The sequence below is a fragment of the Liolophura sinensis genome, chromosome 3, assembly GCF_032854445.1.
Source record: "Liolophura sinensis isolate JHLJ2023 chromosome 3, CUHK_Ljap_v2, whole genome shotgun sequence".
Lineage (NCBI taxonomy): Eukaryota > Metazoa > Mollusca > Polyplacophora > Chitonida > Chitonidae > Liolophura > Liolophura sinensis.
The window spans coordinates 20,586,903-20,598,600 of record NC_088297.1 but is presented as its reverse complement, the minus strand read 5'-3'; the positions used below and the strand labels follow the sequence as shown (position 1 = coordinate 20,598,600).

At 41.1% G+C, this 11,698-nt stretch overlaps 1 protein-coding gene across 1 annotated transcript; it reads right to left on the bottom strand.

The window, feature by feature from the left end:
* Nucleotides 1-545: 545 nt before the first annotated feature.
* On the bottom strand, nt 546-9,654 carry LOC135463788 (large ribosomal subunit protein uL10-like). Its single transcript, XM_064741221.1, has 9 exons — nt 9,622-9,654; nt 7,595-7,695; nt 5,340-5,439; nt 4,853-5,016; nt 3,849-3,995; nt 2,714-2,822; nt 2,099-2,175; nt 1,360-1,500; nt 546-890 (listed from the first exon to the last, which is right to left on the bottom strand). The coding sequence occupies exons 2-9, from the start codon at nt 7,646-7,648 to the stop codon at nt 735-737; spliced, it is 948 nt and encodes a 315-aa protein (XP_064597291.1). The 5' UTR covers nt 7,649-7,695; nt 9,622-9,654; the 3' UTR covers nt 546-734.
* Between the last annotated feature and the right edge of the window lie 2,044 nt (nt 9,655-11,698).

Genomic DNA, 11,698 nt, shown 5'->3' with positions numbered 1-11,698 from the left:
CCTACAGTCGAGGATTTCGTTTTGTGAAAAGTAATTATTTGTGCTATTCTGAAATAAAAGCAAAACTGTATTGGATTTTATCGATTTGATAAAAATTTTTTGCTAAAACCTGAGGTATGTCCACTGGATGGAGATGAGCATTCAATCACTATGGCCATGTTGGCATCTTGCCAAAACTTGAATGGAATAGCTGCCGACGCCAGTCTGGGGCCCATTCCCGCTTTTCAAAATATACCGAACTTTACTTGAGGGTACCTGCCATGACACCCAGTGTTACAGGTTACATATGATTATTTTGTGAAGAGGGTCTCCGTACTAAAACCAGACAATTTGGAATATTTCCTGTCAAAAAAGTGGATTTAAGTCATGCACCAGAGCAGCAGAGAATGATGTTTTCTTAGAGTTTGGAGCCATGTAGTCTAAACCGGAAACTTTGTGTGATACAGCTAATTCTCACTTCCCTCTCCAGCTGCAAGATCTTCGTAAAAATTATACTGTAAATTTTCATTTACATTAATCAAAAAAAAAAAACAAAAAAAAAACACTTTCTTTTACTTTCTCAAGTATTTTTTATTCCCAATGTTCCCTGTCCACTAACAAACACCCCATGCCATATGGTCTCGCAACATTGTTGCGGCCGGCATTTCGGAGCTATAAACAGATAGTGCCATGAACAGATCTTCTGCCACTTGCACAAACAGGGTCTATGTGTGATTACAAGGGAGTCTGCGCGCTTAATCAAACAGCCCAAAGCCCATGTCGTCATCAGACTCTTCTTCTGGCTCTTCTTTTTTCTCCTCTTTCTTTTCGGCAGCAGCGCCGGAATCAGCGGGGGCTGCGGCAGCGGCAGTCACGGCAAACTTAGACGGGTCCTTCAGGTACTCCTTGGCCTAGCGAGAAAAAGTAGTAGTTGGTATCAAAAGACTTGAAAAATACTGACCTGTTCAGTTAGCTCGCTGAAATCTGACATCTATATTTTCTGCGCCGATTTTCGCGCATTTGTGACTTGCCGAGTTACATCGGATGTGTGTTCTGAGATGACTGATGTTGAACTGTAGCAGCAGCAGCAGAACATTCCTTGTCACTTAAATCACGTGACGTGTCCCATTATGTGCTTTTGCAGGTATTTCATTACGTCCATTTAAAGACATTTTGCACTCACGTCAGACAGAAAGTGGTTTGGTGACCCTCAATATTTATCAATGAAAAGGAGAATGACTATAGCTTAACGCCACATCGGCAATATTTCAGCCATGTTGTGGCGACCAATGAGAAGTGGTATCGGACACAAACAACTACTGTGGCAAAGTCTTCCAAGGTGACCCGTTGGAGGGCTTTGGCAAGGGAGATAAATCTTACCATATTAGCCTCCTCAAAATCGATGTCCGTTTCCACGGCAATGGCCAGCAGTCTCTTGAAGCCGTTGATGATGGAATGAGGCGCAGATGCGACAGTAGGGTAGCCAATGGCCAGTGAGATGCTGGCAATCTTACGCACACCCTGAAGTACAACAATAAAATTTGAAAACTGTATCAAAAAAAAAACTTCACAGAAACTCTAAGCCATACTGTTCTCAGAAAAGTTGTTGACTAGGTTAGACCATCAACTGCCTACAGTTTTATTTGACCTGTTATCTAGACAAGAAGTCAGAAGATTCAACTGTCATACATGGTACTGACCTTTCTGCATGTACATTTTTTAAACTGTAATTAAATGTAATCAAAAAGAGTTAAATGCGACACCAGGCATCTTAGTCTAGTGTAGACTGTTTTCAGACTTTTTATTTAAACAAATATCAGACAACCATTCGACAGTGCGACGCATTTGAATTGGTGGTTAGAAAGGTGGGAAAATACCTTTAATATACTACCTCCAAATTACACTAGCTATTACCTGTTCCTATGGAATCAGCTGCTTTTAGTATTTCAAATCTTAACTTACAAAGTCTGAGATGAGTAAGAGGAAAATTTCAAGGCTGGTAATATGTACATCGTCGTAAGCTTTAGTCATTTCGGGTGGGATTTCAAGCCATTTTGAACAGGTTATTCTCAGGTTATTGATATATCTGGTGAATGCTTTGTAAATTGAGATCACCCACCTCCATGAAACGCTCTCTCAAATCCTCTGCCTTGATGTCCAGAATCTTTGGCTCGTATACACTTCCTGAGTCATAGACTGAAATACAGAAACGAAAAATGATCAGCAACACTTCCAGAGTCATAGACTGATATAAAGAAACGAAAAATGATCAGCACCACTTCCAAAGTCATAGACTGAGATAAAGAAACGAAAAATGATCAGCAACACTTCCAGAGTCATAGACTGAAGTAAAGAAATTGAAAATGATCAGAAACACTTTCAGAGTCCGACTGAAATATGAACGGAAAATCTTCAGAAGCACTTCCAGAGTCATAGACTAAAGTAGAGAAATGGAAAATGATCAGAGACGCTTCCTTAGATTGTCATAGACTGAAATAAGAAACACCTTTAGAGTCATAGACTGAAAAGAAAAGGAAAGTGAAAAGGAAAGGCTTCTGGAATGATGGTCTGAAATACAGAGACAGAGAGTAATCAGGAAAGACTTCTGAATTGATTTAAATTCAAGTTATGACAAATGGTGACAGACTTCTACAAGGATAATCTGAAATACAGCTACCGAACAGTCTTTGTGCCAAAATCTGCTCTGCCCAACGCTATTTACTTGGACACTTACCCATCTCGACCAGCAGTCCATAGCTGAAGGGGGAGATGTTCAACATGTTCAGTAATGTGGCCTCGGATGCTCCGACTTTTTCACCTTCTTTAATCAAATGCACCTCATTCTGTCAAGAGAAACCATGGGCATTTGAACTATGTTCTAGCATTTTGCATTATCTACAGGTTTATTTATTTATTTTTTTCTTTCACCAGAAAATCTGTGTAGCTTTGCTGCGTAAGATATTGTCACTTGTTGCGCGTCATATCAGTATATAGGTCACATTTTTTTAAGAAGTCATTCATGTATGTAAAGCTGTAGAATTTCTTATGTCATTTCATTAAGCAGGATTCCCCAAAAAAAAGGCTCTTGCAGTTCGGAGGTATTTCAGGGTTTTACAGGGTTTCTCAATTTCTTGGCTTTGTCAAACTAATCCGATTGCCATCACAGAAATTGTTCAGAATTCTAAAGTGAGTGAGTGCTTGGGGTTTAACGTCGTACTCAACAATTTTTCAGTCATATGACGACGAAGGAATCATTAGGGTGCATGCACGTGTAATGTGCCTCCTTGTTGCAGGACGGATTTCCACCGCTCTTTTATTTAGTGCTGCATCACTGAGACGACTTACCGAAGGCAAGTAAGCCGCCCCGCCCGAGCCATTATACTGATATGGGTCAACCAGTCGTTGCACTATCCCCTTCATGCTGAACGCCAAGCGAGGAAGTTACAACTTCCTCTTTTAAAGTCTTAGGTGTGACTCGACCAAGGATTGATCCTGGATCTACCGGTCCCGAAGCGGACGCTCTACCAACTGTGCTATCCGGGCCGGTCAGAATTCTAAAGAATAATTCCATTACTTCCTCACATTGTCTCCTTTCCATCCACCTCCAAAACATTTTAACCAACTGCAAGATTTCACTGGTGCGTTATGCCTTACTCAAGAATATTTCACTGATGTGACAGCGAATCAGCAAAAAAGAAAGACCATTTTATCAAGAAGTATTACGGTGTAATTCTCTATCATGTCACAAATCCGAAATTTTAGTACATATCCCCGAGGACACATGCACTCGAGAAATACACATGACAACCCTTTTCAGGGGAAAACAATTAGTACGACACAAACAAAATGGAGTGGTGTGGAAGACTTACCAAGATTTCAATGCTCCCCTTGGTGATCTTAGTGGGGATGGAGAGAGCCTGGAAGAAGGAGGTCTTCTCGGGACCAAGCCCGGTGTTCTGGGCGGGCACCTTGACGTCCAGAGGAGCGATGGCACCTGGACGGGCTGGGGCTTTCACCTGAAGGGAAAGAGACAAAAAGAATGTGTGAATGAGCAGGGCATAATGACTGAGCCGGTAGTGTGTCAGTCATATCATGGTGAGAACGTCTCGGATTCCGGAGAATTACAACATCCAAAGTCCAAACCAGAAGGAAAGGAAGGCTTTCTAACACCAGCTACTGTAATTCTTCAACCTTTTCCCATGTTTGCCAGATGTCGATTCAAGCATGTTTTGAGGGCATTATTCTGTGTAGGCTGATGAAATATGTTTGTAGCTCTGAAATTAGCCAATCCCTTCAATGTAGACAAAAAAGGTGCATAAACTACACTAAAAGTTGCTCTCTCCTATACTAAAAGCTTTACCTATGTGGTATACAAAAATCAGTCAAAACCCAAAAAACACAAGAAATACAGTTCATAGATATCATAATATCCCAGTATATTTAAAAATAATTCTCTTTAACAACTACTGCATCACCAGCAATGCAGTCAGAACATGGAAAAGATCAAAAAGAAAAATTTGAAAAACTGATTCGTAAACTTTTTTTTACTGGCGTTTTATGCCGTACTCAGGAATATTTCACTGATATGATGGCAACCAGCGTTATGCAATCTGATAGGAAGCCTGCATGTGCTGCACTTGAACTCACAGTGACCACAATGGTTAGAAGCTCCAGATGGCCTTTACGTTATCAATGAAAAGGTCTTAGTTTATCCACCAAGCTCACATGGGAGAGCTCTGGGTTAGTCACCTTTCATGCCAAGCTATTCCTTTCAATCTAGACACCCCTAGGGACATATAAACCAACATAAATCCGTGCCCAATGCCAGGACTGAACTCATACCCTCACCATTGTGCAGTGAACCCATCCTTACCTTGTTCTCAGTGAGAATGACACGGATGTCAAGGAGATCAAGCTTGGTGAAGACAAACCCCACATTTCCCTTGATGTGTGGCAGGAGCTTCTCCAGGTTTGGGTTGTTCTCAAGATGTCCACGAACAGCCTTCCTCATCATGGTGTTCTTTCCCATGAGCACCACTGCAAGGAGAATACACAAATAGACATAAGTGAACCACAATACTCATCCGAAGGGGAGATAAACACAAAAAATTTATTTATTTATTTCATTTGTGTTTACGCCAAAAACTCAAAGAATATTTTGCTCATACAAGAATTATACTGGGAGGAAACCGGGCAGAGTCAGTGGGAAAACCCCAACCGGGTTGCTGGCAAACCTCTCCAAACACAGCCGAAGAATATGATGCTTGAAAAGTGTTGAAAGAGGTAAGATATTATCTGTATAGAATAATTCATGCGACGGAGGAGTTGCCTTAAACAGACACCTGGAAGTTCAAACTTACCAGCCTTGTTGCGAAGGGCTTGGCGTACTTTCTGCATCTGTTTGGAGCCCACATTGTCGGCGTTGACCAGGAAACACTTGGGATATTCATCCAACAATTGCTGCAAAACACATCACACATCCTTGTGAATCTATTTTATTGATTTATTTAACTGGTGTTTTACACCGTACTCAAAAATATTTCACTTATACGACGGCGGCCAGCATTATAGTGGGAGGAAACCGAGCAGAGCCCGGGGGAAAACCCACGACCATCTGCAGGTTACTGACAGACCGGAGAGGAAGGCAGCACAAGTTGGACTTGAACTCACACCGACTGCATCGTGAATCTATTCAATTTCACACCACCACAATGTAATATATTCCACTCCCATTAAATTCACGTGACATTCATTTGTGGATTTGGCCATATTTATGTATTTGTTGTGTAATGACATACTTGTAACCCACACACCTTAGACAAATTACTGACAAACTTTTCCACGTGTGACACACGAATATGCACAAGTGGTCTTCATTATTAGGTAATGGACAATGCAAACGGTCATATGAGCATCGTCATCTGCTTACTTTCTCCAAGACTTTTGTTCTGTTATACATTTTTCTGTAATTCTTCAACCTTTTCACTTGTTTGTAAGGTGTTTGTTCAAGCATATTATACATATAATACAAGGTATTAGCCTGTGTAGACTAATGAAATTGCACTTTCCATGAAGCCCTGAAATCAGTCAATCCAACCGCTGTAGTTTTATCTCCAAAATCAACTTAAAAATGTGCGTAAACTGCATCGACAGTTACTGTTTTATATTCGAGAAGGTTGAGAAAATGGGATTAACTGTATGTAACATTGTACTCAACAAAATTATTCATTCATTTGACGACGAGGAGTCATTAGGTGTGTGCACATATACTACATCTTCTTGTGGCAGCTAAAGTCCATGCTGCCAAAGTGCTGTCATCACTGAAGTATCATGCCGAAGACACCAGACATGACACCCGACCCATTCACATTATACTGACACAGGGCCAACCAGTCAAGTTTCCCTGCTCTGACCTCTCCGGTGCTAGCCCTACCAATCGCTATTTGTGCATATTGTAAACATTTATTTATTTATTTATTTGATTGGTGTTTTACGCCGTACTCAAGAATATTTCACTTATACGACGGCGGCCAGCATTATGGTGGGAGGAAACCGCGCAGAGCCCAGAGGAAACCCACGACCATCCGCAGGTTGTTAACAGACCTATTGTAAACATAATTTCAGTTCTGTGAAACTTCGAGCCGGACACTCTAACCATTAGGCCACCGAAGTGATCTGCTGCACGGACACAGAGAGGAAGTGAACATACGAATTCTCTGTCGAAGGCAGGTCACTGTGTTATGGGTTGTAATCAGTATATATAGAGGGACATTTGATGACGTTCATAAGTGAGATGCAGATTGGTCAACAGCAGTGACTTAATGTGCACTCGCAAAATCGAGTTTGGGCAAAATCATAGACAGTCTATTTGGGAAATTGCAAACTTTCAATATATGTGGTCCACTGGTGTTGGTAAGGGCTTTGAACAGCAAATATTATGCTATAAATGTGCACAGATATCCCAGGTTGGCATTTGTTGGGTTTCCGCGCGCTAGTTGGCATTTTCAAATTCTTTACCTGGAAATATTGTGCTCAGACGTCCCGCGTGGGAATGTGTTGATCTCTGCGCTCTGTTAGTATTGGTGGGTTCTGCCATTGCTGGCTCCAACACAGTCAGAGAGCTCACAACAAACCTTTACATCATCGCACATACGTACTGTACTAAATTCATCTTCACGTACCAGCATGGTTTCAAATTAAGAGTGCATCTGCGCACATACGCAGCTAGGTCTCAGTCGGTGTACCCACAAACATTTACCTGTGCGCACACTGTGTCAACCCTGCTCCAGTAACGCACCTACAATTATTTTTCGGCTTCGACCCCTCCCTCATCATCCTAATAGATCCACCCTGCCATCATACTTCAGATGGTGATGTAACATTTTACAAGGCCTTCCAGTCTGAAGGCGATCAGGTTATCATCATACGGATGAAGAAAACCGGTGGGGTGCTTGGGTAAACTGACCTTTGTCAGGTACCTGACAAACCTCTTGACAAGGCGAAGCTGGTACAGCAAGAACTGGATTTGAACACACAACCTCAGGGGTCAAATAGCATCAGACCAATCAGAATCATCTGATCCAGTTTGGCCTTAGATAATTGCGTGAAAACTTACGATAATACGCAGGAAGTAGTTGGACTTCCACGTGGTCCTATCTTCCTTGACCATCTTGGTGAATCAGGGATTGCTCACAGCAGTTTAAAGATAGGTCCTGTCTAAAAGAGAAACAACCATGAACAATTTAGACGGCTCAGGCAGTGATTTGCATACCTTACCCAACCTAATACACTCATGTGTCCAATTATGGCGATTTGAATTCTTGGATTATTTTTTGTTAAATACCTGAATATCTATGATGGTAACATTTTTATGGGTAAGTTGTGTGAATATGCTAGCAGTTTTCAGCGCTATGTTTTTAATACATATGGCATCCCGCTTGAGATCAGGGTGCTCTGTTAGTGATTGGTGAAAATATTGCGCTCAGACGTCCCACGTGGGAATGTGTTGATCTCTGCGCTCTGTTAGTATTGGTGGGTTCTGCCATTACTGGCTCCAACACAGTCACAGAGAGCTCACAACAAGCCTTTACATCATCGCACATATTACAAAATTGGGCTGTTGTAAAGACAAGGGTTAACATGTAACTTTCTATGTCAATCGCATAAATTCATTCAAGCTTCCCTGAATGAGGTTAGCCAAATTTAGAGGAGACCCTTTTCAAATGTAGTCCACATGACAAAAGCATGTGACACATGCACATGGGCATTCAACCCTTACCATGCTTACCTGTGTTAATGGCGTCTACAAACCACTCTCTAGCACATAATTTGAGTGTTGTAGTGGTATAAGCATTTATTATTTATTTATTTGATTGGTGTTTTGCGCCATACTCAAGAATATTTCACTTATACAACGGTGGCCAGCATCATGGTGGGAGGAAACCGGGTAGAGCCTGGGGGAAACCCATGACCATCCGCAGGTTGCTGTTAGACCTTCCCACGTACGGACAGACAGGAAGCCAGCATGAGTTGGACTTGAACTCACAGTGACCGCATTGGTGAGAGACTCCTGGGTCATTATGCTGCGCTAGCGTGCTAACCAACTGAGCCTCGGAGGCCCCTAGTGGTGTAAGCAACCAGCTATGGGCCCGACATGCTGTCTGATGGAAGTTCAAATCCATTTCACAAGTAAATCCTTTCAAAAAAGTATAAATTTCGAATAATACAGCGCACAATTGTCATATAAACGACGGTGACAAAAACTAGATTGATAAATGTCTTATTTACCCTGTTTTTCTTTGTATGCTAATTGAACATCTCCCCATTTAATTTTAACCAATGAAAAATAAATAAAAGCATGTGACCGTCGGGGGAAAAAATTACGTCAGAATGCACGATGAAATGAGCATGTAAGTATAACCGTAGTCCTCACAAATCCCCAAAGCTGTCAGAGGTTCACCTGGTGAAATGTAAAGTTAAACTTAGTTATCAGATTTTCACTGTATTTATTTATTTAGGGCCTATTTGATTGGTGATTTACACTGTACTCGAGAATATTTCACTTAGGGGCCTATACAACGGCAGCCGGCATTAAAGTGAGATGAAACCGGACAAACCCCGGGGGAAACCCACGACCATCTGCAGGTAGCTGGTAGACCTTCCCACGCACAGCCGGGATTTTCATTGTAAATGTTGTTCTGGATGTGGAATCTTGGAAGAACTGTTGTCGTTCACGTGACTAAACCAGTCACCTATAGTTTACTACTCCCTGCACTTAGTTTATACGCCTAGATGATGCGGGCTGTGACAGTACGGGTTTGGTGAAAATGCTAAATATAAGGACGTTTGCATGCAAACCCCGCTGCCGACAATCAAGCCATCCTATATACAGAAAATAGTTTACGGTCTACTGTGTCTAGTACCAAGCCTGACCACGTGTTCAATACTTCAGTTCCGACGTAACATCCCCCTTCATCTTTTTTGTCCGTAGATTCACAATATCGCTAAAACACAGCCAATACTCTACAAATTCAGGCAATACAGTATTTAAATTATCATCCATTGGCCAATGACAAGCCCTAAAGTTATCTATTGTTCAAAGCTGGTACAAAATATTTCGCCACATGTAAATCGCACGCTTACTTCTCTAAATGTAATGGCGGAAAGAGGCAGATGTCACGTGATCAGCTTCGATGGTGGCGCCAATTTCTAAGTGGAGACAATCAATTTATTTCTAGATGAGATGTGAGTATTATAGATCAGAAGTCGATTAGCATTATCTCCCTTTAACTAGGCTTTTCGGGTTTATGTTGGATTGGTCACACACCAATAGAGCATTAGAAAAAAAAAGAAAAAAAAAAGACACTATTTGAACTACTTCAGAAATGAGCATGCTTGTAGTAAGTCTGAAATTTTAATTTACGCCTGCTTAACAAATAATTCAATTAGTTGATTTGTTTTCAGTCTGTAGGCTTGCTCAGGAATTTTTCGCCTTTAAGACGGTGGTCAGACTCAAGGATAGAGGCGATGAGCTAGAAAGCAGTGGAAATTTCCGCCCTCAGCCAAGATCCTTAAAAATAAAAGAGCTTATAAAGGGTGCCATCAAGTTACGCTTAGAGAAATGAGCGCCGTTGACGAAGACCTAACTGTTGGCCTATTAGTTTACTAGTGAGTTCACGTCGTTTTCAACAGTATTTCGGTCACCCAGCGGTGTCTCCTCGCATGGGACCGGTCTTAGCGCAGATGTAATATTGTGCTACCTCACTGGAGCGCCATGCCGAGGACACCATACATACATGACCACCCACCCGGGGCGTGCACATCATGGGCCTATACCAGCTGTGGGTCAAACATGGCTTAGGTTATGCTGATAAGGCCTACTAAGAGAGGATCCATGTCATGGGAAAATTAAGCTGTCTTTGAAAGAGTAAGGATTACTCGCTGGTTATCCTTACAGTAAAATAGGACATAACAGTAAAATATTCCAGACCATGGCGTAAAACACCAATCAAAGAGATAAATAAAAAAAGGAGCAAATTTGTAGATCCTCCTGATGTCGACTGTTCTTAGGTGCCGATAAGACATGAACGACGTTCTTCACCATGACTGTTTACGCACACCATTTGTTTTTCAGCAATAATGTAATTCAGGCGCAGATGTTAGAAATTACAAAAAACAACGTAATCATGTCACGTCTCTTATTAGATGTGCAAAGGAGAAATTGAAGGAAAAAACTGTAGATCAAGTAGCAAACAAGCAATGTTGAAAAACAGAAAACGATGGTAGAAAATGGACAAAGAATTTTTGAAGCAGTCGGACAGCAGTTTCACTTATATACCTCTACTTTTAAACAATGGCGCATATGAAAGCGATACCAAGAAAAGGCCAACATAAAACTAGTAATTATAATAGTGTAAATGTGTAACCCCCTGAAATAGAAGTTTGTAAAGATGAAGCACTTAGCGACTTTCATACACAGAAAGACGAAACACTTAGCGACATGCATACACAGAAAGATGAAGCACTTAGCGACTTGCATATACAGAAAGATGAAACACTTAGCGACTTGTATATACAGAAAGAAAAAACACTTAGCGACTTGCATAAACAAAAAGATGAAACATTTAGCGACTTGCAAATACAGAAAGACGAAGCACTTAGCGACCTGCATATACAGAAAGATGAAACACTTAGCGACTTGCATAAACAAAAAGATGAAACATTTAGCGACTTGCAAATACAGAAAGACGAAGCACTTAGCGACTTGCATATACAGGCAGATGAAACACTTAGCGACCTGCTTATACAGAAAGATGAAGCACTTAGCGACTTGCATATACAGAAAGATGAAACACGTAGCAATTTGCATACACAGAAGTCGGATGTTGAGGACATTCTTGAGAATCTTGACGCTACTAAAGCTGTTGGTCCTGGCAATGTTAGCTGTTAAAACAGAGAAATGATATCCTTTTAATTATTCACTGGAAAGCAAACAGTTCACTTCGGAATGGAAAATAGCAAATGTTACACCTAGTTATAGACCAATTTCACTTCTTAACTGTGTCAGTAAAATCTTTTAGAAGGCAATATTTAAATATGTTTATGAATGCTTACGTAATCTTAGTTCTCCAGCCCACTATGGGTTTCTGCCAAACAGGTCTACTGTTATACAACTACTGGATATCTATTTTGATGTTGCTAAAGCACTGGATAGTAGCAA

Excerpts from the sequence above, each read along its gene's own strand:
- LOC135463788 (XM_064741221.1), bottom strand. The coding sequence starts at position 7,648 with ATGGTCAAGGAAGATAGGACCACGTGGAAGTCCAACTACTTCCTGCGT. Across the intron at positions 5,017-5,339 it reads AGCCCTTCGCAACAAGGCTG|TGGTGCTCATGGGAAAGAAC; the intron begins GTAAGTTTGAAC and ends TTCTCCTTGCAG. Across the intron at positions 3,996-4,852 it reads TCATTCTCACTGAGAACAAG|GTGAAAGCCCCAGCCCGTCC; the intron begins GTAAGGATGGGT and ends CTTTCCCTTCAG.